Source organism: Felis catus, chromosome D3 (genome assembly GCF_018350175.1).
Source record: "Felis catus isolate Fca126 chromosome D3, F.catus_Fca126_mat1.0, whole genome shotgun sequence".
In the NCBI taxonomy this organism is placed as follows: Eukaryota; Metazoa; Chordata; class Mammalia; order Carnivora; family Felidae; genus Felis; species Felis catus.
The window spans coordinates 34,013,244-34,041,184 of NC_058379.1; the positions used below are offsets into that span (position 1 = coordinate 34,013,244).

The 27,941-nt window shown below is 40.8% G+C and overlaps 1 protein-coding gene across 2 annotated transcripts in view; it reads right to left on the reverse strand.

The window, feature by feature from the left end:
- Positions 1-435: 435 nt before the first annotated feature.
- Positions 436-27,941, reverse strand: part of NAPG (NSF attachment protein gamma) — a 28,893-nt gene continuing 1,387 nt past the window's right edge. Inside the window, exons 2-12 of one of the 2 annotated variants that reach the window (XM_019814979.3) lie at positions 19,585-19,652; positions 17,538-17,622; positions 16,824-16,841; positions 16,156-16,186; positions 12,897-13,006; positions 12,716-12,782; positions 12,361-12,431; positions 6,750-6,828; positions 4,448-4,524; positions 3,771-3,900; positions 436-2,725 (exon numbers count right to left, since the gene is read on the reverse strand). In XM_019814979.3, coding sequence (XP_019670538.1) covers positions 2,585-2,725; positions 3,771-3,900; positions 4,448-4,524; positions 6,750-6,828; positions 12,361-12,431; positions 12,716-12,782; positions 12,897-13,006; positions 16,156-16,186; positions 16,824-16,841; positions 17,538-17,622; positions 19,585-19,652 — 877 coding nt within the window. In that variant the 3' untranslated portion in view covers positions 436-2,584. Of the gene's footprint in view, positions 2,726-3,770; positions 3,901-4,447; positions 4,528-6,749; positions 6,829-12,360; positions 12,432-12,715; positions 12,783-12,896; positions 13,007-16,155; positions 16,187-16,823; positions 16,842-17,537; positions 17,623-19,584; positions 19,653-27,941 lie in introns of both variants that reach the window. The other variant, XM_003995014.6, reaches the window with a different exon arrangement.

Below are 27,941 nucleotides of genomic sequence, written 5' to 3' on the forward strand. Positions count from 1 at the left end.
TAAGGGCTCTGCTTACGGCTTCCGCTCTCAGGGCGGGACACGGGAGCATTCCGGATCTGAGTGGCAGGGGAAAGGGAACTCGTGAGTGTCCCTCCAGCAGTAAGTGGTCTGGCCTGGAAATGATGCACTTGACTTCCACCGCCTCCCTTCGTGAAAGAATTACTCTCTTGGAAGATGTATTAAAGTCTTCCACCTCAACAAGCAGCAGATAGTACAGTGTTATACTAACTGGAGGATCAGTATCTTAAAAACTCAAATAGTTTAACTCCTAAAGGTACTTAACTGACTCCCAAAGAGCAGAATACAGGACCTAATAAAATATTGTTCTTGTATATATATGGCTGGAAATCACATAAATGAGACTATGTTCTTGGAAGAAAGGAAATAAGTAAAGCGAAATGAGTAACAGTAATAATCATACTTTCATATAATATATATATATCATAGTTACAGATTTTATTTTCATAATATCTTCCCACTGAAGCAATAATCTACATTTCCGTAACAACACATTTAATATTTTCTCATCAAAGAACTGGAAAAAATAGGAAGGAAGCACAGATTCCATACACAAATACCATACATACTCTATGTACAAAGAAATTCAATATATTAAATAGATTTGTAGATCGACTTCACTTACAATATAACAGAACACTGAGTATTCAATTCTGAGCATACTCATGCAGACTTCCACTTTGGTAAAAGTGATGGCGCGAGCTCTGCAAAAGGTTTTCCTGTTGTTGTAAACACACGTTTCCCACTTCGGACCACACTCAGGATACAGACTTCCGTGCGTGGAACACTAAACTGTATGAGGATGGAACAAGGGGCTCTTTCCTGGACACCACAGCGTGCGTCCTGCACATCAGTCCCTGAGCGTGGGCAGGGAGGGGGAAGGAGGCTGCACTTGGAAGAAACAGAGCCTTTTACATTGCTAAGGGTCAGCTGCCCTGCGGATGCAGAATGCACTGAATCACTCCTCGTTTTTAGAATGTAAAAGTTACCGATTTTTCCAAGGCTGCAATGGGTAATATGGTCTTTAAACAAATAGTCTAAAGTATCTTTTAAGTGCTGCCAAATCTGTTTAGGCAGATGGTGACTTAGCTCACAGGAGCGTTAATATGAGGCTCCCGAAGTTTCCAACTAGGTCTAAAGGGCACAGCAGCAATGGCGGGATCTTGGCAGCATTCTAGTATGTACTTCGGTACAAATGTCTAAGTGCAGCTTTACTGAGATTGTTCAAAGTTAATCTCCATACAGTCAGTGAAAATGGGCTGCTACCAGAACTAGGAGAGCAATTTGAGGAATCCAAACATTGTATTTGTTAGTATTTTAAATAGGGTCTTCAATAAATGTCTCCCCTCCCACCCACCCCCACCCAAGAGCACCTGCCACATGAAGATAACGTCCTGGCTAAGCCCTCCTCTCCCTTGGCTAAAACCATGGCTAAACACCACACATCGTGACGGATCGGCCCTGGGGTCTTCAGGGAGCAGCGAACAGACACACGCTGCACTCACATAAGGCCGGGCCCTGTGAAGACAGGACACGCGGACAGGAAACCACCCTGCCCGCAGAAGGCACCCTGCTGCTGACCGGTGCCTCTTTCCGCTTAGCAGACTGGGAGACAGAGGTGAAAAAGGAATGCTTCAAGAATAATCTCTTAGGAATACCCACCAGGACTAAAATGCTGGCAGTCAGTCCTTTAAACAGAAGTACTTCAGAAACCATTCTTCCCTCTCAGCTAAATGTCTATGGTATACGGCATTCCCACGTCTAGTTACCGTCCGGTTACAGCTCTAAGTGAATCGAAAATTATTTTGGAGGGAAGAAATGTTCTAGACTGCTGGGAATTAGAATGCATAAAAACAGTCCTCATTAATTCCCATTTAGTCAAAACCAAGTGGATTTGGGGAGAGCCGCTGTGCTTTTTTAGGTGGAAAAAATGCATTTCAAAGAGGAGCTAAATATGCCTTCAAAGGATTCAATTTACGTGTAAGACTTTAAATGTACCTTTCATTGGGCTAAACAATATTGTAAGGCTCAAAATAGCATCCTGTCCCAGTCTTGCCTTGGAAAAGACTTAAAGATTTAATAATTTAAATGTATCTGATATCACTGGGGATAAATCTCCTTTTCAAAACAAAAGTTTAAAATACTACTTTGTTTAACCAGTAAACTTTACTTTTAGCAGCAATGATTAAATAAAATGCAAAGAAAATTCTCTAACAATAAATTAAAAAAGCCCAAGAGAAAAGAATTTCTATGTCTACTGTCCCTTTTGTTTAGAACATCATTTGTGGCTTGCAAATTTCAAAATCAACTGTATTAAAATGTGACAATACATTTACCTGTTCATTCTTGCTGGGTGTCTTAGAAAGGCTCTTATGGACAGAAAAAAAAAAAAAAGTTCTCAGGTAGTGGGTACAATGGGTGACTTCGCAAAATGATGACTAAAGATGAGTCTTTATTAGCATTTTCAAAACCATGACTGCAGTGAAGTCTGGATCCCCTTAGACAAGGTCCAAGTCCATGAACGGCACGTCAGAAATTTCCTCTTCCTTTCCGCGGAGCCAAGACCCTAGCACAGGCCTCCGGCGTACTCGTCCTCGTCTTCCTCGGTGGCAGGGGCAGTGGCGCCTTCAGACTTAGCCTGTGGTGCTGCAGATTTCTTCTTGATTCCCCCTCCTGGAACCACCAAACTCAGGCCCAGCTTAGCATACTGTCAACGACAAAACACGTTCTCAGGAGCTGGATGACCAGAATCTCAGTGTGCCACGTGTCAACAGTAGTTATCTATACGAGACAGATCTTAGTTCTCTACCAATACTACCATTTAGATGGACGAACACCCACAGCACAACCCACACTGCTCTGCCAGCAGATGGCTCATGACCGTGACGTGACAGGTACGCAACCAGTAAAAACATCAGTTCTCTGCCACACCTAGGAATCTGAGATCATTGGGACCCGCTAAGTAATACTGGCAGGTACCTACAAAATAAAGATCTGTGCAGTAAATGAGAAGTTAAGCTAGAGACAAATTCTTCAAAAATCATCAAACTTACAAAAACCTACAGAAGAATTTATCAAGAAAAAAACCTATATACATCATTACAAAAAACCGAAGGTCTTAAGCTGCTCTAATATCAAATCAAATGAACAGGGGCTCATCAATCTACTGAAAAGGGAAGCACACAAGGGAGACCCACAGACACGGCTCGCGCTCTGTATACGGCACTGTGCGAGGCTGTTTCCCACATGCATATCTATTCTTCGAGACAGGTGGGCAAGACAGGGACCTGCTGCTCCATTCTTACAGATGAGTTAAGTGAGGCTTCCAGAGTTCAGGAGTTCAGTAATACCCCGTGTCACACAACCAGCTGTCACGGAAGTGGGCCTCCGACAAGGCCCCTGAATTACAAAGGCCACTACCTGAGGAGCCTCTTTCGGTGAAGCCTAAAAGAAAACTCAAACTAAGTGACCTACAGAGCTCTACGGGAGGAAGGCAAAGCTGAGAACTGGAACCGAATTAAAAACTACAGATATGGTCAACAGTTAGAAGGCTAGATAAATGGCTGTGAACCCACACGGCTGACATCTCAACAGTCTAAGACTATGGTGAAATTCAGGGCAAGTGCCGCATTCCTTGTCAGGCAGTAGCTGGAGGTGAAAAATAGAGGGGGAACATCTCACACGCCCACAGGAGAAAAATGATCTCACTAGAAGCCTCCACCTTTGAAGGAGAAAGAAAAGAGGCCACTTACATCATTGTCCATGTACTTGAAAAGGGGCGAGTTGCAGACCTCCGACACTTGGTCTTGGTCTTGCTGGTCATAGCCTTCAAGGAGCTGCTCCAGGGCGGCGCAGTCCTCGCTCCCGCTGAACCCTGGAATGCTGCGGCAAGCACGAGTCACACGTCTCCACCTGCCCCCCGGCCGTCCTGCCCCCCAGCAAATGTTTGGCAATATCTGGAGACATTTTTGTTAACAAGTGGGTAGCGGCCTGGGATGCCCCAGACGCCCCACAAGGCACAGGACAGGCCAGACAGCACGGAATTATGGATGCGCCCCAAAATGTCAGCAGTGCCCAGGCTGAGACCACTCATTTGAACTACCTTCAGTAAGACATGATCCTCCTGTAACATATAATCTGAGAACATTTCTTTATTCCTTTTTTTGTTGTCCTTTTTTTCTTAGAAGGCAAACAGAACAAAATCATTGAAGTCATTCACTCCCACGAAATCCCCAGGAGAAAAACACAGGGAAGATCCGAACTTGTCAAAATCCTGCTGAAGTGGTTAGGGAAGTCCCCCCACCACTATGAAGTGTATTAAAAACCAAAAATGGCTTCAGGACCAATAGCAGCTGTCTAAGCAGTGGTCTGACACTGAGAACTACAGACGTTAACACCGCACATCCGGGCAGCGCTGCCTCCGTCTTACCTGTAGCTCTCTCTGACGCACCTCTCCGCGGCCACGTAGTCACTCCTGTGCAGGTGAACTAAGACTTGGGCGATTGTCTTCTAAAACAGAAGAGGTGATTACGGCCCAAATTTACATCTGTTTAGCAAAGTCAATCCCCTGACATCTGGGGTCATATGGAGACTTATAAATTCTTAGTAGCTTCCACAGGACGCATGAAAGAAAACACACAACGGCACAGGTCAAACTGTACTGTGCACACGAGCCACGCAGGGTCATGCTAAATGAAGGCTGATTTAGGGGGTCCAAAGCAAGCCTGCAATCCCGCTTGCTCCCAGGTGTCCCAACACTGCCAGTCTGAGGACCACACTGAATAACACAACTTAGAACACAACTACCATACGCTGTAAGAAAACGTCTCTTAAGTATCTACATAGGCTCAATCTTGAAAAAGGAATGAAAAAGAGGGGAGACCTGTGAGGCCACAATCATACTCTGGAATTCTTAGACAGTAGGAAAAAGACAAATGAATGCATAAAAACTTTAGATAATAGGAACAATACTATCTATAAGCCCACAAAAGCATCATTAAGACCAAAGATATGACTGATAAGATCTTATTGGCAGAACGGCTCTTCAAAACGGGTTTTTCAATCTTTTTCCGTTCTTCAGACAACTTTTACTGATCCATCTTTAAGTTCACTGTATCTTTTATCATCTCCATTATCAGATTAAGTTCATCCAATATTTACTGCAGACGTTGCCTTTTCAGTTCCAAAATTCTCATTTAGCTCATCTTTAGTTTTTATTTAGAGAAAGAAAGAAAGAAAGAAAGAAAGAAAGAAAGAAAGAAAGAAAGAAAGAAAGAAGGAAGGAAGGAAGGAAGGAAGGAAGGAAGGAAGGAAGGAAGGAAGGAAGGAAGGAAGGAAAGAAAAAGAAAGAAAGAAAGAAAGAAAGAAAGAAAGAAAGAAAGAAAGAAAGAAAGAAAGAAAGAAAGAAAGAAAGAAAAGGAAACAACAGTCCTTTTGTCCATTCATCTGTTTGCCTTTCCACCTCATGGGCCAGTTGCAACAGCTGCTTCAAAGTTGTGAAGTTGTGGGGCACCTGGGTGGCTCAGTCGGTTGGGCGTCTGACTTCGGCTCAGGTCATGGCCTCACGGTTTGTGAGTTTGAGCCCTGCGTTGGGCTCTGTGCTGACAGCTCAGAGGCTGGAGCCTGTCCTCGGATTCTGTGTCTCCCTCTCTCTCTCTCCGTCCCTCCCCTGCTTGCACTGTCTCTCTCTCTCAAAAATAAATAAAACATTTAAAAAAAAAAAAAAAAGGTTGGGAAGTTGTGACCTGGTAATTCCAACATCTGGGGCACCTCTGGGTGGGCGTCCACTGTCTTCTCTTGAAAACTGGCCGACTTCCTGGCTCCTTCTGTGTGGAGTGCTTTGGGGCTGTATCCCGGACACTGTGGATGTTATGCTGCATAGACTCTCCTAGAATTCTCAGGGGAGCATGGATGCTTTCAGCAGGCAATACCGCAGGCAGGCTCAGACTGCAGGTTCCGTCTGCGGCTGGCGGGCAGCGGCTCTGGTCTTCAGCGCCTCTGCCCTGCCGCTGCGGCTCGGCCCCAAGCAAGAGTCCTGCCAGGGTGCTGTGGGCCCTGGACAGCGGTCAAATCTTACTTCAGCTCCCAAAGCCTATGCCCTGATGCTTTGGGTCTGTCCGGCACACGCGGAGCTGGAGAGTAAACCCAGGACTTGTGTGGGCGCCTGCTCACACCCACACTCGGGATTCCCTTCTCCTCCTTCCTGGGCGTTCTACCTTGCTCTTAGCTCATCGTCCCAGCTCCTCCGGCCAAAGACACTGATAAGGCTCTTGCGGTGTTTCATCTGCCTGCACCATCGTCACAGCCGATGAACTCACCCTCAGAATAAAGCCATGGGAGAAACACGGGATAGATGGGTCCCTCCAGTTAGAAACATGGGGTTGATGGGTTTTAGCTGCTGGAGCCTCTGCTGCCGAGCTCCAGGACTGGGGGCCTCTCTCAAGCAATGCCACAAGAAAAATAGGGAAAACTCTGGAAACCATCTCCTGTACTGGCTGCCTGTCCAAGTGCTTACTCACCCTCTGCTTTTATTTTTCAGAGTCCAGGTATTTTTATATTTTGTCCAGAAGTTTTAGCTGTAATCAGCAGGAGAGACAGACTATAGGGGGCTTACTCCATCTTGCCCAAAATGATTTTTAAAAATATCCATGGAATCCAGTCCTAGGTACACAGTTACACCAATATGAAAAATTACCAAATATAAAGCCAAAATAAGCACTTTCAAAGCATACCTTATAACAAGTTGGATAATTCTCAATCTCCTTATAAATATTTTTTTCTTTCTGAATAGAAAGTGCTGCCTCATCAAACCTAAAGACAAAACAAAGAAATGTCAAACAAGGCAGCTCTAAATGTCCTAAAGGGAAGATCGCCTTTGTATTTGATAGCACAGACTTTAGCGAAAATAACACATAAAGCACTTTTAGCTCAGTAACCCAGTTTCCATGAGCTCTGCACATCTGGCTTATGTTTTTGTTTGTTTTTTAATGTTTATTTATTTTTGAGAGACAGAGACAGAGCACAAGCAGGCTCCAAGCTCTGAGCTGTCAGCATAGAGCCCGATGCGGGGCTCAAACTCATGAACAGCGAGATCATGACCTGAGCCGAAGTCGGATGCCTAACCGACTGAGCCACCCAGGCGCCCCATGGCTTATCTTTGAAACACTCCACTCACCCGTTCAGGCATCAAGCAGACAGACAAAAAGCAGCACGTAAGGGTAAGTTACTTCAAACAGAGAAGTTTGTCTGGTAAAGATCACCCATTAATGAGCCATCTATCCAATTCAACAAACTGCTCTGTGAATTTCCGTGAAAAGCATTAGACAAGCCCTGATTTAATCACCCCAGAGTTCTCTCCTTCCACTAAGGCCATCCAGACACCCCAAGGGCAGTGCCTCACAGCTGGAGAGTCCTTTCCCCAACTCTGTTCTCACCACCACACGCTCCACTGCTGCTCAGTGAGCCAGGAAAAATGTCCCTTTCGTCCTCACCATTCACCGGTTTCAATGAACTCTCATCCGTTTTCCTTTTCTTCCATCCCACTCAGATGGCAGGATGAAGAGGAAAGGCACTGCTAACACTGTTCCCCCGAATCCTCCAAGGCCCTCGCCCTTCCCATTCCGCAGCCTCAATCCCAGCACACCGTACACAGCTCCTCATCTCCTTCTACAGGCGTACCATGGCCCCGTCCTGGGACTCCCTTCCTGGCACCTAACCCTTGCCTCAAGAAAGTGCGCAGGCCTCATCCCAAAAGCCAAAAGGGCAAGCAGGCTGCACTGTTTGGATGCAGAGGCAAAGAGCTGTTTCGTAACCCAAATTAACGTATAAAAATGTTAACAATTATCTTTTTAAAAAGATAATTTTAAAATTATGCCTGAATAGTTGAGTCGCATATGCGTGCACACACCACACACACACAGTATTGGCTTGGTTTAATTCTTATAAATTAAATTGAATTTCTGTGGGCCTTACCCTGGCAACTTAATACCTCATACAATAAGAGCACCTGTTGGGATGAGCAGTGGGCGTTGTATGTAAGCGATGAACCACGGGAATCTACCCCCAAAAACCAAGAGCACACTTTACACACTGTATGTTGGCCAATCTGACAATAAATTATATTAAAAAAAAATAAGGCTAACTGGACAAATACATTCTGAATTTCTTAAGCCCAACTTGATAAATCTGGGGAACAAAGCCAGTTTATAAATTGCACATGGTAGCAGAATTCTAAGACTGTTTCCCAAGATTCTTGCTCCTTATATATATCCTAATGTAGTCTTCCCTTGAATGTGGGCATGACCTCTGAATATGATAGAACTCACTCCTATGAGGAGTGACTCAGTGACTAATCAACTGACTTTGAGTGAAGCAGAGAGATTGTCTGGATGGGCCTGACCTAATCAGAAGAGCTCCTAAAAGGTCAGAGATTGAAGTCAAGAGACATGCTCTCACCAACCTTGAAGAAGCCACAGAACTACTATCTTGTGAACCGTCCAGAGGGCACATGCCAAGGAACTATGGGTACCTTTAGAGCTGAGGACTGCCCCCAGGCCAACGACTAACAAGAAAATATGGGTGTGCGTCCTACAGCCACAAGGAAAGGAATCCTGCCGACAGCCAATGAGCCCAGAATGACTTCACAGCCATACTGGACACCTCATTCCAGCCTAATGAGACTCTGAGCACAGGACCCAGCTATACTGGAGCTGGGCTTCTAACCTGCAGAACTGTGAGACAATGAATGAGTGACTGTTGTTTTAAGCTGCTGGGTTTGTGGTTACTTGTCATATAGAAAAGGAAATTAATATGCTGGGTAACACACATTTGTATCATTTGTAATTACGACATGAGCTTATCCCAGATCCTGTTTTATAAAACATATTACATCAGGACATTCGGTGAACATCACACCGGATTACACCACTCTAGTAGGAATCTTAACATTTTAAGTTTTTCATATATTTAACGATAAAGGCTGTATTCTTCACACGTGACTCTCATCTCGTTGGCATAAAAACAGCATTTCCACGTGCTAACAGCTAGTTAGCAAAACAGCCATCTAAGAGAAATACTGTTTATTTATGTGTGATTTAAAAAAATGATCAACTTGGCTAAAAGTCCATGAAACTGACATATAAAGCCAACTGTTTTCAAATGTATCCAGGAAATTATTCATAAATTATAATGGAACATGGAGATAATTCTTAATACTCCTAACAAAATAAAATGCATCTGGTTTTGCTGAAAAGAGAATAAACTGTTTTTGATCTTCCTACAATTCAAAAATAAAATAAAATGTAAGCCCCACAAAAATTATGTGCATACGGCAGGAAATTGTCACAGGACTTCACTCAACCCAGTTTTCAATGGACATTTATCTCCCTCACAATAACTCAAAACTCCTCCACAGCCTCCTGAAATCCAGAACGTATTTTTAACTACCTACAAAACTTTCAGCCAATTCATCACATTGCCAACTAAGCTTAATATCACCCTAATAAACCTTGGCATCACAACGGACAGGACAAGGACAGGAAACTAGTTATGTTCAACTAGTACCTACCCCACATACACACACCCAGTTCTCCCTGTGTTTACAATCTAGTGACTGTCTCAGCCACCAGGGGAGAGTCTGAGAGAGAGCCTTAGAAGTGGGGAGTCAGGTAGTGGTGGGGGTGGTTAATTGATACAGAAGTCAGATTCTCCTCCTCACTGAGAATTATGACAAAGCTCTGGAAAGCACTCTGACTTGGTTCACTGTGCACCAACCACTCAGTGTTACCAACCAGCTCAGCTGCCTCAGAACTTCTCTGGAAGGCACAGGAATGGTCTGTTAAGTCAAACCAACTGGAAGGGCCTGTTCAGGGAGGGGACACGGGCACTGGTGTGGACTGATTTAAGGCCTCACAGATGGAACCTAAATGAACTCTGACTCACTTCTGAATTATGGCTCTCCAGAAATGTGGGAAGAGCACGAGACTAATACCAATATATTAAACAGGATATTTAATGTCACTATACTTAGAAACTACTGTTAAGTTATGACTAAATATTACAGAATCACATTAATATAAAAATATATTATTCTAAATGTAACAAACATAAATTTAAAATTGCAAGCTATACTCTATTAGATGCTCTTTCTATCATTATATAAAATTACTATTTTAGTTCTTTTGGACAACTGACAGCCCCAATTGAGATTAGAATCAAAGTATATATTCAAAATACTCAAATATCACATAAATTCTCACAGCTATCTTTTTTTAACATATATCCTCCAGGTTTTTCTCATCCCGTACTACTGAAATTCTGACGGCAGTACTGTGACAGCTGACTTGTAACTCTTTCATACTATCCATACCCAGGGATAGTTTTCAAAACATCAAATTCCTTACCACTCCTGAATAAATTCAAATCAATCTTTCTCTTCTTATAAAACTTAAAGAAAGTATTTCCATAAAATTTTTGTTCAAGATACTACATAAAATACTATTTTTCAATGCACCTTTACTAAAAAGGAAGAAAAAAAGCAATAAAACATTCATGAAGTAAATAAAAGACATACTGGCTGCCCTAGACATATAAATGTCCCCCTTCCAGCATCTCCATACCACTTTCTCGGACTGTGAAGAAAACTCCGTATTTGTTCTAGAATAATGGTTCTCATCACACACGCTACAGCTGACTAGCAACTTCTGGGAATGGTGGTGGCTGCTGCTCGGCCGGGGACCATGTACATGTAGCTAGCAAAGGCGGCTCAGCTGCCCTCCTGGGGAGCTCCTCCTGGCCCCCTCCTTCCCTTTGCTCCACCCCCTAGAAACCAGCTTTAGATAATCTCAGTCTGGACAACAGGTGAGCAGATGTGAAAGCAGAAATACCCTGGGGAGACTGAAGCAGCGCGCACTCGTGCCCAGAGCAGGCCTGACTTTCTGTCCCTAGCTCCAACTTCGCTTCGAATGCCTTCAGTGGTTAAGGGACCTCGGTCGGGCCTTAAGAAGGCTCTGGAGGTCTGCGGGGAGGACTGTCAGGGAGTGGATGAGAAGAGGACAAAGTATGCCAGGGCATGCCTGTCTGCCCTGGGATGAGAAGAGTCCAGGGCACCGTTGCCTGTCTCTCCAAGTGCGAGGCTCTGCTCAGAGAATCAGAATCCAGGGACACTTCAGCTATGCTGCACCACCTGGGACCATCACCACAGACAGCTCTGTTTCTATAAGAAACCCTTTCAGGGACTGACCTCAACTTACTATATCACCGTTTATAAGTTGGGAATCGTTGAAGTTAGCATTCCAGTTGTTTGGATCTCTAGGAAGCTTAGATAAGTAAAATGAATAAATGTAATGACCCAAGGCTTATGTATATGTTAAGTTTTGCCTCACGGTTTAATACAAAACTCTTAATTTAAAATCACAACAAAAATACTACGCCGTTTAGCCCAACAAAAAAATCCTAATCAATGAAAGAAGGTCCTATAAAGTAGCATATCTAAATGAAAACACACCAAAGTTATTAATTCTATATTAATTTATTCCGATGCTACTTGAAACCTGTTTGAATTATATTTTACAATCTATTGTCTTCATGAAGAAAACATTTAATTCAGTCTCAGAAAAAGGTCAACTGATTCTTTAGTCATTTGTTTTTTGACTCCTTCACAGAATAGATCTTGGGTCTTTTCTGTCACGAGGGAAGTAGGGGCAAATTTAATGAGGTTATCTACCTTCAGATTTACAGTTTTCTAAGTGTGTTCATCTTAAATAGTACTAAACAGTGTCTTGGCAAACAATTTTATTAATGACAGAGAGTGCCTAAGCTTAAATTAAGGTAAATGAATAAAAATAAAGGAAAATCCAGTAGCATTCTAGGTTTCTGGGGTCCAGCTATTTATGCATTAAGTCATATGTTTAAAGGATAAAAGAGCAAATATCCTATTTAATGACAATATTTGACTCTCAAGAACTGGTCAATTTCCCTGGGTGAACACTGGGGGGGATCTTGTTATTTATGCCCGTACAGCAATTTCTCCTCAAGAGAAACATGTTATAACCCAACCAAATAACGTATCAAGACAACTGCTCCCCCACACTGCTGAGCCAGGTTTTAACCAATAAAACCACAATGCATGATACATTTTGGCATCAGATTTACAAAAACAGCAGATCTTTTAATATTTAATTCCATGTTCCATCTTGCAGACATTACTCTTTCTACTCGGTGGCCTGGTGTGCCTGTGGCTTACACCAAATAGATTAACAAGCCATTCCCCACGTTACTTAACGGTTCCAAATGTGAACTGAAGGTTTACATGGACACACAGCAACACAGTTTTGGAAATCTTACCTGCGTCCTCGGACCAGCAGTCTGGAGGCTTTTCCTAGTAATTCAACTGCCTGTCGTAAGCGTTCCTCATTCTGAAGGAATCAGAGAAAAGAGACAGTTGGCTGCTTTAATCTAGGAATCTTCTTTTCCTCCCAATAATTATTTGATAAAAAAGTAACAGCATTCAATCAAAGTGGGCAGGGGGAAAATGCCAAAGCTGTTAATCCATTTTTTTAACTGTCTAATAAAAAACTACAGTTCAACTGTGAGCACAGAAAACTTTAAAAGCAGTCACTGCATTTCTCCATTTTCCTACAGAAAATGAGCCTACACATTCTAAGTATACTTAAAGGAAAAAAGTAAAATTCAGACTTACTTCGAACACATTTGCTGTCTGTTGATATAACTGTACAGCCTTTTCTGGATCTACATTTTCTATAAGCCTATGAGACAAGAAAATTGGACTCCTATGAGAGATAGAAAACTTGTTTTTCCAAGGACTTTATTAAGACAAAAAGCCAATGGCTCCTATGCAGACTTGTGTTCCACACACTCACTTTCCAGCGCGTTCCAAGGCCATGGCTGCCGTGTCAGGGGTGCCGTTTTCCAGATACATCATGCTGGCTTTCTCTATCAGCTGAACGGCCTCTGGTAGTTTCTGCATCTCCTTTAGGCAAAGGATAAATGCATCAGCGTAAGCACAGAATTAACAATCAGAAATTCATTTTATTCCTTATTCGTGAAAGTAGAATTTATTAATTTTAACGTTTGAATACGTTATACAACAGACAGATTTAAGATGAAATGCCTTCACGTGGTTACTCTCCCCCATCAAGTTCATTTCGCCAAACTAAAAACATTATCAGTTGAGTTCTACAGAGTTCATCACCACTTTAGAGTTTCAGAAAAGCTCTACCAACGGTAGAAACCAAAACCCTTGCTCTTGACTGTTTTGTAGGATTTATAATTCTCTGAACACTTACTGAATCCCTACCAGCTGCGAAGCCTATGCCAAAGGCTGCAAACCAGCAGCTCAAGGGCTGTACCTCATTTCCAAGTGCATCTTGCTTGAACCATTCAGTAGTTTTAAATCAGAAACTTTCACAAAGGTTCTGTTTTACAGCTTCCTATTTTAAAAAAGTATCACAAGCTCTGGCGTCAGCAGGTTTTCATTCCCACGTGGCAGGAGTGGGTTGAGGCTGAGCGGATGTCCCGGGAGGCGTGGCGTCTCCTGCAGTGGCCTCCTCTCTCCGCACTCCCCTCCACACTCCCTGCTGTCCTACACGCCCAGGCCTGCCTCAGTCCCCACTGCCCTGGGCTCATCAGAGTCTGCAGCCCTTTTCCACAATGAGTGCCACCAACACGTTAACTCCATGCCTCACTAGGAGATCATAGGTCTCAGCATCCTGTGGTCCTTACATCTATTATCTCCAAATCTAAACTCTTTTAGAAACAGAACAATAATCATTTACAAGCCAGATATAAGGTTTATGTGGCATTGTCCTACTTAGGGTTGACATCCTTAGATCTTAAAGTAGGCTCCATGCAGACGTTTCATGGGTTGTTTTCAAATCTGCCTGTTCAGTCACTCACTAAGTTGGCAAATTCTTTAGGATACAAAACCTGTTGGTCTCATTCTTACTGATGTCCAAATATAACTTTTTCATTCTTTAGCTAAGGAATAAATAAGGATAGGCTGCCATCTGAAAAGTTACACTATTTTATACTCTTCCCCATGTTCTTGTAGCATGGCAAAATCAAAAGGAAAATAAAAACATGCTTATTTTCAGCGGTTTTGAGCCTGAGTCACCCTACTGCTTCTGTGGAACAACCAGGATATGAAATCTAACAGTCGTACAATGACAGAACCAGGGGCGACTCCAGTAAGTGGTGTCTTCCACTCGGCATCCTTCCACATATTGTCACTTCCTAAGCCTTGCTAGCAGATGATTACGAAGGTCTGTATGAATGGAAATTTCAACCCACGGAATTAACACTGAGCCAAGTAGCTCAGGACCCCTAATGCTGCTAAGGACTGTCCAAAGACATTTAATTTAAATACAAGAGCATGGCAGAAACATTTTCTCTTGTCTCTTCCCCTACCTACTAGGTTTATTTTTCCTTCATTCAAAGCAGTGCCTTCAAATCCTCAAATTAAACCAATACTACCACAACGGAAATGATGTCAAAATAATATCTTTTTATGAAGACTCAAGTCTTAGCCCAGCTGTTAGAATATAAACTGAAGCTGTGAGGATTATAAATTATAGTGGTCTAGCATTTCTGTATTAAGAGAGTGGATCCTAATAATAGCCACAAATGAGATGACACGAGCCACCTGGGAGCTTCCTATTTCTCAGGGGGACCTGGGACAGCAGAAGGTCAGGGCAGACACCCAGCTCCTTCGGCTACAAGAGAAATTCTAGTCGCTAAGAAACTGCTGATAACCTGACCTGCATCACCAAATCTGGTTGCAGGTTTTATCCAGAAAAGCTTTACTACAATGGCAACGTAACAGTTTATCACAAGGAAGCACCATAATTTATTTAAATATCTTATTATTAAAAATTTAGATAACTGCCATTTTTCTTAAGCAATATATAATAAACATTTTTACACATAAATCTTTGCTATCTGTCTCTTTACAACAGAGTCACAGAATTGGAATTCCTAGGTCAAAGGATATGGACATTCTTAAAGGCCGTGATATAGATTTTGAAAGTAATTTTTTAAATGGCATGAAAAAGAAAATCTGTATGAAAAAGTTAAATGTAAATAGTAAGATACGTATGTACATAGAAAAATGACTAAAAGAAAAAAATAAACTCATTACTAACGCTTTTTGGTCCTTCCAGTTTCTAAATGTTCTACAATGAGCATGTATTCCTTAAAAAATCAGTAAGATTGTAAAAGTCATTAAAATTAAAAAAAATAGTTTTACTAAAGCATGAGTTCTTAAAGCTTCATAATAATTCAAACAGCTTTTACCGTATTAGGAAACATAAAAATGGAAAGGAAATGTTCTATGTCGACTGCTACTTGGCATGCTTTGTAAGTGTCATAAAGCAACATGTTTTTTCTCACCACAACAGTGTATTACTTCCCAACCTGCTTTAATGAGGCAGAAATATGAAAAGCGGCACAAGCACATCAGCCAACTATTCCATTCAACAAGAATCAGAATTAAATATCAATTGCTTAAGTCTAAGGTTCTTTTCAATGCCAGCTTTTATAAAACAAGCAAAACTCTCCTTTCTAAAACCCAAGACTGGGGTGCCTGGATGTCTCAGTCCGTTAAGCGTCTGACTTTCGCTGTTCATGAGTTCAAGTCCCGTGTCGGACTCCGTGCTGACAGAGCAGAGCCTGCTTCCGATTCTGTATCTCCCTCTCTCTCTCTGCTCCTTCCCCACTTGTGCTCTGTCTCTGTCTCTCTCAAAAATAAATATTTTTTAAAAAGTTAAAAAATAAAAATTAAAAAAATAAAGCCCAAGAGTAACAAAAAACATGTATTTGTAAATTTTTACTGCATTAAAATGTCCTGAAGCTCTCAGGAGTAGGGAAATCTCCCAAAGAGCTGTTTATCAGCAAGCTCCTGGTTACAAAGCATAGAAATGTGTTCCTGGTTTCCTCCATTAAGTTTTCTCTTAAATTTCACCTTTAAAACTCCCTATCTTAAGACACACAGAATATACTTTAGAAATGAAATCTTAGCACCTCTCACCTTACAGCAAGGAGACTTTTCAATCTGAACACAAATTTACTTTAACACCTAGTTAATTCATTTTACCTACAGAACAGTTGTGACACATTACTGACCTTCAACATCATGCCAGCTTGTTCATAAGCTCTGCAAAGAGAATACAAGTTCTCAGATGAGATCTTAATGAAATAAGGAGGAGGGGAAACTTTCTACCACAGATAGAAGTTAGATCAACTAAAACTGGCTCAGGCACTATATGCTGCTTTAGGCCTTGAGTAACAGTTTTTTCTTCTTTTTATTTTTGAGGGCAAGAGTGCCTTGGAAACAACTGACACCTGAGTTAAAGGGATTTTATTTTGCAGATGCAAAATTAAGTAAAACTCAGACAGGTTAAAGGACTTTCTATGTGACAAAACTAAATCCAAGTTTTGCAACATGTACTCTCCACGAAAGCAGGAGAAAGCCTGCTTCTCTCCACAAGTACTATTAACTATCAAGGAAAAGGGGGAAAACATACTTGTTTTTTCATAGGTCATTGAACAAAATGGCCCTAAAAATATTTGGTGAATTGAACTTAACCGCTGTATATCTTAGGAGTGACTCAGTTTCTACGGGTCAGGTAAAGACTGAAACAAATGGAAATGATGATTTTATCTAAATCAATACAGAATAATTCACTATTTATGGATTTGTAACGTAGGAAAAATTTACCGACCTATGGAAAAACAGCAACATTTAAAACATAAACTGCAAATACATGAAAACATGGAAAATATTTACTTACTTGGCAGCATGAAAAAGACTGAATGGATGTAACAAAGTTAAAATTAAGGAAAAAAACCAAATGAACAGTTTCTACAGATCTACCACTTAAAAAACGTCAACTGCCCCAGTAGGTTCCAAAAGACAAATCCTACAAACAGATGAAGCAGTAATTTTATGCCTACTGATGTCGCTTAAAACTACATAATTCACAAAAAACACTGAAAAAATAAAAATACCACATAGATTTTTAAGTTCTTTCCACTGCCCATTTATCTGTAAAGTTTCACTAAAATGCAAGGTTATTACAGCCGCAATTTCAAAGTAGATAAAAAAGACACTTTTTACAGAGTAAATTTTCAAATACCTCAGAAAAATTTATTTAAACTACTCTTCTTTCAAATACCTAAGGAAGACTGTATTTTAAAAATTTCCAGTACCTGCCTCACTCTTCAGCACCTGCGTATTTCCCTCACTTCAGCCCAGGTAAAACCACCGTGGAGCAAACCCAGAAACAACAGAAATTAAACTCTCAACTACAGTTCTGCAAAAACAGTGTAAACATTATGAGAAGTCTCTGTAAATGCTCCCTCAGTTAAAAATGCAGAACTTTTCTAATCATTTTCTAACTTAATAGCATTGTTCTCTCACACGTAGCCAACTTATAACAAAACAACGAGTTTCAGTCCGTATCACTCTAATTCCCGAACTCCTTTGTAAAGGTTGAAAAAGATACGCCCTGTTATTCTCATGAGCAACAGCTTCTCTCAGGCAGGCATCTTTCGCTTGCTCAAACTGTTTGGCGTTTTTAAAAGCAACAGCTGAAACGGAACAACAACAAAGACAGACGTTCTAATCCATCATGACAAAACTTCCAACGAATCATTACTAAAATCTGTATCACGTGGGAAGTATTAGAAACTATACTTATTTTAATCAAACACCTAAGAAGTTTTATAAAACAGCACTTTTTAAAAAGCAATTTTCTTGTCACTTTTTTGATTACCAGTAACTTAGAAGTACTTTCAAAAGTTTGTTTTTGTTTTTGCTTTTTTTTTAATTGTAGACTACTGGCGGTAAGTCAGTGCTACTTTCACTCAAAGCCAAGTCTTTTTAACGCCTACTTTTTAACACCTTTATAAGGTACTGTCATAAAAGACAGTACCTTACTTCACCAGTTTTACAGTTAATAATAAAAACAGTGCTGTAGTTATAGCTAAGTCCATCTTTCAAGTTATTTAGAAACTGAAGACCAATAAACACATTCAATATTTGTGTAATAAACCCTCCTTCTGTCACAATCTTTAAATAAATGCCCAAAACATCAATGCCTGTCTTTTAAAGCGTTTACACTGTTCAGTAGGTTTCTGTGAAAATGACATTTCTATTGTCCAAAGAGCTAAAATATATTGCTCACTGTTATAAAGTGTCATCAGAGTAAAACAATTAGGAATGGTCCTAAAATAGGATCTTACAGATTTTGGAAAACTTGCCAAGGGTTGCTTACAAATAAGTAAAAAAGGATACTGTTTAAAAAAAAAAGTATTTGTTAAAATCAAACTCTTAAAATTCTCTTCAATAAAATGTTGAAAATAAACTACCGAACTATTTTCATCCCTGGGCTTCCACGTTTTGCTTTTTAAAAAAGTTATTCTAATGATTAAATGTATTTTGCATAACCCCTTAAAGAAAAGAAACAAAGGATGATTTAATGGCAAAACAGGACCTGAAATACGTTATCTGTGAAGGCAACTCATGGTCTTGGATGCATATAAAACAAATCTGTGTTAAATTTCCCTCAGGAGATTTGCAAAACGTTGTGCCCTCCACTTACAAAAGCATTCTTGTACAAGGTATCCACAGAATCCACACGAGGTTTGATTTTAATAATTTTCCTTTTAAGTATAACATAAAGAACTGGCGTAAGTCAACAGAGAGAATTTACTCAGGATTTAAATGAAAGTGTCAAAGACTCATTAGTTCCTACTTACCGGATTTCTTCATCTTTGGTGATATACTAAAACTAAAGTCTATCAAAAGCACATTACACAGGTGGTCTCTACATTCGGCTAACAAATGTGATCCAAGCTGTGGCTGCAACACAACTGCAAATGTATTCAGAGCACCTCAAAAACTGCATTAGGCTTTATATCCAAAATAATTGTGGATATGCCGAAAGCTATCATTCCGTAATGCATGCTAAATTTTTGATAAAGTCCCTCTCTGTTGCATATTGCAGATCATTTTTATATAATGTACAGATAAATTTATTCAAAGATTTATACAGCTTCATACTTCATGAACACTTATCAGTGTATCTCAAAAGCGCGGCTCTTAAAAAAACATGTGCCAAACAAACACAAGATTGGCAGATCTATTCAGATTAAGGCTAAATTTTAAAAAGTTAAGAAAAATTTTTATTCAATTATAGGAAGCACAAGAGAGAGATACAGAAAAACTCCTGGAAGTAGCAAACAACTGACTGAAATTCAAGCATGTAAGAACAATGCAAAAACCCTGCAGCTATGTGCCACCAACCCTCCCCATCTCTGCCGTCAGGACAGACAGCTGCAGGGAACTGGACCTCTCACTCAGTCCTCAACACATCTGAAAATAACAAGTGAGAACAAAGCAAGGGTTTGGGCAGGTTTTTTTTTTTTTTTTTTTTTTTTTTAAACTATTAAAATCTTACAGAGAGCATCGAGTGTTAAGTACTTTGCCGAGAAGTTACCAGCCTATGTTAAGATTACACGTTGGAGTTACAAGGCTATCGTCACACATACCTGCTTTTCCATATTCAGAAGCGGCACTGTCATAATCTGGCTTCCATTTTAAAAAACCAGTTTTCAGGCTAAAATGAAATGAAGACACAAGTTACCAACTACATGTGTAAGTCAGAACCCTGCTTTAATAACTTTATAGGTGATTTTAAAAAACCAACAACAGGGTGCCCGGGTGGCTCAATCGGTTAAGTGTCCGACTTGATCAGGTCATGATCTCACAGTTCGTGGGTTCGAGCCCCATGTCAGGCCTGTGCTGACAGCTCAGACTCTGGAGCATGCTTTGGATTCTGTCTCCCTCTCTCTCTGCCCCTCCTCTGCTCATGCTCTCTCCCTCTCTCAAAAATAAACAAACATTAAAAAAAAAAACAAACAAACCGGCATTTATCTTCTTACCCAGCTGCCTTCTTGGGCTGCTCCAAGGAACAAATCCAAGCACATCTGGTGGAGGGTCCAAATTATTACTACCAGTAGGGTAATAAAATAACCAAGGACACGAAAATAGAGATCAAGTAACAATCTCCAGAAAAACACCTCCTGAAGGGCCAGGCCCTGGACAGTGTACCACCCTCCTTTAATATAGCAGTGCTCACAGGTGCAGAGCACACAACAAGCTTTTAAAACGCATAAGGGACAGAAAACTAGCCAAAATGGCGAAACAGAAGAATTCTCCTCAAAAGAAATTCCAGGAAATAGCGACAACTAACGAATTGATCAAAACTGATTTAAGCAATATAACAGAACAAGAATTTACAGTAATAGTCATAAAATTAATCCCTGGGCTTGAAAAAAGCATACAGGACAGCAGAGAATCTATTGCTACAAAGATCAAGGGACTAAAAACTAATCATGATGAATTAAAAAATGCAATAAATGAGGTGCAAAATAAAATGGAGGTGGCCACAGTGCGGACTAAAGAGGCAGAGGAGAGAATAGGTGAATTAGAAGATAAAATTATGGAAAAAGAGGAAGCTTAGAAAAGGAGATATATAAAAAAAATCCAGGAGTATGAGGGGGAGAATTAGAGACCTAAGTGATGCAATCAAACGGAACAATATCCACATCACAGGAATTCCAGAAGAGAGAGAGAGAGAAAGGGGCTGAAGGTGTACTAGAACAAATCATAGCTGAGAACTGCCCTGATCTGGGGAAGGAAACAGGCACTGAAACCCAAGAGGCACAGAGAACTCCCTTCAGACATAACCTGAATCGAATCGATCTTCTGCAGGACATATCATAGTGAAACTGGCAAAATACAAGGATAAAGAGAGAATTCTGAAAGCAGCTAGGGATAAATGGGCCTTAACATACAAAGGTAGACACATAAGAGTAGTAACAGACCTATCTACTGAAACCTGGCAGGCCAGAAAGGAATAGCAGGAAATTTTCAATGTGATGAACAGAAAAAACATGCAGCCAAGAATCCTTTACCCAGCAATTCTGTCATTCAGAATAGAAGGAGAGATAAAGGTTTTCCCAAACATACAAAAACTGAAGGAATTCATCACCACTAAACCAGCCCTACAAAAGATCCTAAAGGGGACTCTGTGAGTAAAAGGTTGCAAGGACCACAAAGTACCAGAGACACCAGTACAAGCATGAAACCTACAGATATCACAATGACTCTAAACCCATATCTTTCAATAATAATATTGAATGTAATGGACCAAATGCTCCAACCAAAAGACATAGGGTATCAGAATGGATAAAAAAACAAGACCCATCTATTTGCTGTTTACAAGAGACTCATTTTAGACCTGAGGACACCTTCAGATTGAGAGTGCGGGGATGGAGAACTATCTACCATGCTACTGGAAGTCAAAAGAAAGCTGGAATAGTCATACTTATATCAGACAAACTAGACTTTAAATGAAAGGCTGTAACAAGAGATGAAGAAGGGCATTATATAATAATTACAGGGTCTATTCATCAGGAAGAGCTAACAATTATAAATGTCTATGCACCGAATTCAGAAGCCCCCAAATATATAAAACAATTAATCACAAACATAAGCAACCTTATTGATAAGAATGTGGTTAATTGCAAGAGACTTTCACTCCACTTACAACAATGGATAGAACATCTAGACAGAGAATAAATAAAGAAACAAGGGCCCTGAATGATATATTGGATCAGATGGACTTGACAGATATATTTAGAACTCTGCATCCCAAAGCAACAGAATACACTTTCTTCTTGAGTGCACATGGAACATTCTCCAAGACAGATCACATACTGTGTCATAAAAGAGCCCTTCATAAGTATAAAAGAATTGAGATCATACCATGCACACTTTCAGACCACAATGAAACTTGAAATCCACCACAGGAAAAAGTCTGGAAAACCTCCAAAAGCATGGAGGTTACAGAACATCCTACTAAAGAATGAATGGGTCAACCAGGCAATTAGAGAAGAAATTAAAAAATATAGGGAACAAATGAAAATGAAAATACAACAATCCAAACGCTTTGGGATGCAGCGAAGTCAGTCCTGAGAGGAAAATACACTGCAATCCAGGCCTATCTCAAGAAACAAGAAAAATCCCAAATACAAAATCTAACAGCACACCTAAAGGAAATAGAAGCAGAACAGCAAAGACAGCCTAAACCCAGCAGAAGAAGAGAAATAATAAAGATCAGAGCAGAAATAAACAATGTAGAATCTAAAAAAAACAGTAGAGCAGATCAATAAAACCAAGAGTTGGTTTTTTTGAAAAATAAATAAAATTGATAAACCTCTAGCCAGGCTTCTTGAAAAGAAAAGAGAGAGGATACAAATACATAAAATCACGAATGAAAATGGAATTATTACAACCAATCCCTCAGAAATACAAGCAATTATCAGGGAACACTATGAAAAACTATATGCCAACAAACTGGACAACCTGGAAGAAATGGACAAATTCCTAAACACCCACACACTTCCAAAACTCAAACAGGAAGAAATAGAAAATTTGAACAGACCCAAAACCAGTGAAGAAATTGAATCAGTTATCAAAAATCTCCCTTGGGGCACCTGGGTGGCTCAGTCAGTTGAGCGTCCGACTTCGGCTCAGGTCATGATCTCGCGGTCCATGAGTTAGAGCCCTGTGTCGGGCTCTGTACTGACAGCTTGGAGCCTGCTTCCAATTCTGTGTCTCCCTCTCTCTCTCTCTCTGCCCCTCCCCCGCTCATGCTCGCTCGCTCTCTCTCTCTCTCTCTCTCTCTCTCTCTCTCTCTCTCTGTCAAAAATAAATAAACATTGAAAGAAAAAAAATCTCCCAACAAATAAGAATCCAGGACCAGATGGCTTCCCTGGGGAATTCTACCAGACATTTAAAGCAGAGGTAATACCTATCCTTCTCAAGCTGTTCCAAAAAATAGAAAGGGAAGGAAAACTTCCAGACTCATTCTATGAAGCCAGCATTACTTTGATTCCCAAACCAGACAGAGACCCAGCAAAAAAAGAGAACCACAGGCCAATATCCCTGATGAATATGGATGCAAAAATTCTCAACAAGATACTAGCAAATTGAATTCAACAGCATATAAAAAGAATTATTCACCATGATCAAGTGGGATTCACTCCTGGGCTGCAGGGCTAGTTCAACATTCGCAAATCAATCAATGTTGATACATCACATTAATAAAAGAAAAGATAAGAACCATATGATCCTGTCAATCGATGCAGAAAAAGCATTTGACAAAATTCAGCATCCTTTCTTAATAAAAACCCTCCAGAAAGTCGGGATAGAAGGAGCATACTTAAACATCATAAAAGTCATTTATGAAAAGCTAATATCATCCTCAATGGGGAAAAACTGAGAGCTTCCCCCCTGAGATCAGGAACACGACAGGGATGTCCACTCTCACCGCTGTTGTTTAACATCATGTTGGAAGTTCTGGCATCAGCAATCAGACAACAAAAGGAAATCAAAGGCATCAAAATTGGCAAAGATGAAGTTAAGCTTTCTCTTTTTGCAGATGACATGATATTATACATGGAAAACCCGAGAGACTACACCAAAAGTCTCCTAGAACTGACACATGAATTCAGCAGTCGCAGGATACAAAATTAACGTACAGAAATCAGTTGCATTCTCATACACTAATAATGAAGCAACAGAAAGACAAATAAAGAAACTGATCCCATTCACAATTGCACCAAGAAGCATAAGATACCTAGGAATAAACCTAACCAAAGACGTAAAAGATCTGTATGCTGAAAACTATAGAAAGCTTATGAAGGAAACTGAAGAAGACACAAAGAAATGGAAAAACATTCCATGCTCATGGATTGGAAGAATAAATATTGTTAAAATGTCAACACTACCCAAAGCAATCTACACATTCAATGCAATCCCAATCAAAATTGCACCAGCATTCTTGAAGCTAGAACAAGCAATCTTAAAAAATTTTTTTTTTCAACGTTTATTTATTTTTGGGACAGAGAGAGACAGAGCATGAACGGGGGAGGGGCAGAGAGAGAGGGAGACACAGAATCGGAAACAGGCTCCAGGCTCTGAGCCATCAGCCCAGAGCCTGACGCGGGGCTCGAACCCACGGACCGCGAGATTGTGACCTGGCTGAAGTCGGACGCTTAACCGACTGCGCCACCCAGGCGCCCCTAGAACAAGCAATCTTAAAGTCTGTATGGAACCACAAAAGACCCTGAATAGCCAAAGTGATATTGAAGAAGACCAAAGCAGGAGGCATCACAATCCCAGACTTTAGCCTCTACTACAAAGCTGTAATCATCAAGACAGCATGGTATTGGCACAAAAACAGACACATAGACCAATGGAATAGAATACAGAGTCCAGAATTGGACCCACAAAAGTATGGCCAACTAATCTTTGACAAAGCAGGAAAGAATATCCAATGGAAAAAAGGTAGTCTCTAACAAATGGTGCTGGGAGATCTGGACAGCAACATGCAGAAGAATGAAACTAGACCACTTTCTTACACCATTCACAAAAATAAACTCAAAATGGATAAAGGACCTGAATGTGAGACAGGGGAAACCATCAAAACGCTAGGGGAGAAAGCAGGAAAAAAACCTCTCTGACCTCAGCCGCAACAGTTTCTTGACATATCTCCAAAGGCAAGGGAATTAAAAGCAAAAATGAACTACCGGGACCTCATCAAGATAAAAAGCTTCTGCACAGCAAAGGAAACAATCAACAAAACTAAAAGGCAACCGATGGAATGGGAAAGGATATTTGCAAATGACATATCAGATAAAGGGCTAGTATCCAAAATCTATAAAGAGCTCACCAAACTCCACACCCAAAAAACATAATCCAGTGAAGAAATGGGCAGAAAACATGAATAGACACTTCCCTAAAGAAGATATCCAGATGGCCAACAGGCACATGAAAAGATGTTCAGCCTCGCTCCTTATCAGGGAAATACAAATCAAAACAACACTCAGGTATCACCTCACGCCAGTCAGAGTGGCCAAAATGAACAAATCAGGAGACTATAGATGCTGGAGAGGATGTGGAGAAACGGGAACCCTCTTGCACTGTTGGTGGGAATGCAAATTGGTGCAGCCCCTCTGAAAAGCAGTGTGGAGGTTCCTCAGAAAATTAAAAATAGACCTACCCTGTGACCCAGCAATAGCACTGCTAGGAATTTACCCAAGGGATACAGGAGTACTGATGCATAGGGGCACTTGTACCCCAATGTTTATAGCAGCACTCTCAACAATAGCCAAATTGTGGAAAGAGCCTAAATGTCCATCAACTGATGAATGGATAAGGAAACTGTGGTTTATATACACAATGGAATACTACGTGGCAATGAGAAAGAATGAAATATGGCCTTTTGTAGCAACGTGGATGGAACTGGAGAGTGTGATGCTAAATGAAATAAGTCGCACAGAGAAAGACAGATACCATATGTTTTCACTCATATGTGGATCCTGAGAAACTCAACAGAAGACCAGCAGGAAGGAGAAGGGGGGAAAAAAAAGTTACAGAGAGGGAAGGAGGCAAACATAAGAGACTCTTAAATACTGAGAATAAAGTGAGGGTTGATGGGGGGGGGTAGGGTGGAGGGGAAAGTGGGTGATGGGCATTGAGGAGGGCACCTGTTGGGATGAGCACTAGGTGTTGTATGGAAACCAATCTGACAATGAATTTCATATTACAAACAAAACAAAATACCAACAACATGGGGAAGCCACCAGGTACAAAGTCACCATCTTGCCCACCTCTACCCAAATTTATTCACAATGAACTACAACCTCACCATTTTCCCTTTCACTATCATAGATGTGGATTTCCTTCTTTTGAAATGTTGGTATAACATCCACATACAGCAGAAATTCTCAGTGTGGGGTCCCCAGACCAGCACTGCCAGAAAGCGCTAGAAATACTAACTCATCCTGCCCCAGACCTACAGAACCAGAAACCCCGGGCTGGCAGCAGCAATCACAGTATAACAGACCGTGAGGTGCATTAACGCTTGAGACCCTCTGCAGCACAGCATCCAAGTAAGCAGTTGGGATTCATGAGGCTGAAGCTCAGGAGGGGCTACAGGTATTAACTAAGGAGCCACTGGCTTATGCCACACCAGGGGCCTAGGTAAGATCTCCTAGGGATATCTTAGAGAATGAGCAGAAAGACTACAGAATATAAACATTCAGAGGAACAACACAGGGAGTCAGCAACACGGGTTGAGAACTCACACCAGTGAACAGGGAGGATAACAAGAAAGATGAGGATGTTATGAAAACAACGGAAGCTATTCCAGGATGACCACTGGTTCCTTAGATACCAAAGCAAAGGACCATCAATTTTGAGTCCTTACCTTACTTGCCCTTTCTTCAATATTTTATTTCTTTTTTATTTTAAAATAAGCTGAGACTCACACTTTGAAGTAACTTTAAAGTAACACTTTAAAGTCACTAAAGTAAAGTGACTGTCAAACTTGGGTGTGCATAAGAACTGCTAAATAAATGTCATTTTAGTTTCTAAATTTCAATTCAATAAGGAAAGTCTACTTACACAGAACACTGTAAGCTGCTTCAAAGGAGCACCCTAACTGAAAGACGGGGGAATCCCCAAGAGCCCTCAGAAATACATGTTTATTTTGTCAGCCCTAACTTTTAAGCAATATTTTTTGCCAAGCATGTTTAACATTTGTGTTTGCGTATTTACTGCTATAAGATCCAAATGTGTGAGCCATTTTTTAAGCTCACCAAGAATATTATTACTCAGAAAAATAAAATGTTTAAATTGCAGTCTAATCCACAACACTAGAGAAGTACTCCAATAAGGCAAAATTCTAATCCTTCACCCTACACTAAAGGGTTCGTTATATTCTGTATACTAACGTAATTTCTTAAATCCCAACCCAAACACAGTATGAATGTACTGTCTGATGTGCTACACATGGAAAGAGCTAGAGATTTAAAAATACAGCAAATCATCCCCAGTCAACTAAATACCTCTAATAAGAAAGAGAGAAGGCACACTGGTTAATTTAATGGCTCTACCTGTTAGTGTTTTTGATATTTTGGTCCAAAGAGTCAATAAAGAAGGGTGCCTGGGTGGCCCAATCAGTTAAGCATCTGACTCCTGACCTTGGCTCAGGTGATGATTTCTTGGTCCCAGAGATCGAGCCCTCACTGGGCTCCGTGCTGTGACTGCAGAATCCTTTCAGGATTCTCTCTCTCTCTCTCATTCTCTCAATCAATCAATCAATAAATTTAAAAAAATTGTTTTAATTTAAAAAATTTTGTTTTAATTAAAAAAAGAGAAGAGTCAATAGCTGAAGATCTCTCTTCCACTTCATCTCTCCAAACTCTCCGAAACCTTGACTCTTGTCAAGCTTTTCACTCCGGTCAAGTCACTAAAGATTGCCAGTTCTGTCTGACAGATGTTGCCCAATCCTGCCCCCTGCACAGTTACTTTAATTTGGACCCCGGTCAAGTCTACTAACCTGTCATGGGAAAGTCCCCTTTCCTGCCTGCTCTCTTCTTCCATTTCCCCCACCCCGAGGATAGTAACTTTTCCTTGTTTTGCATATCCACTGAAACCACTGCATACCTCTATTCTAGCATTTAATATCTGACTTATATGCCCACCTGTGAAGTCTAGGCTCCTGAGCAAAGGACCACTTTTCATTACCTCAATAACCCCAGTGGCTGGGACAGATACACAGGACAACTTTGCAGATGTTTGCTTACTGAATAGGCCAAAGTTCTCACTTTTCTCTCTCCCTGCCCATTCTCCATGTTGCTGCCACACCTCTTTTGCCAAAAATAAACGCAAACACGTCCCACTCCTTATATGATCCCTAGAAGAGCTAAGGTTCAGGACCATCAGAGGGGCAGCCCCTTCAAAGTCCGACCCCAAATTCTCTGCTCTAGCT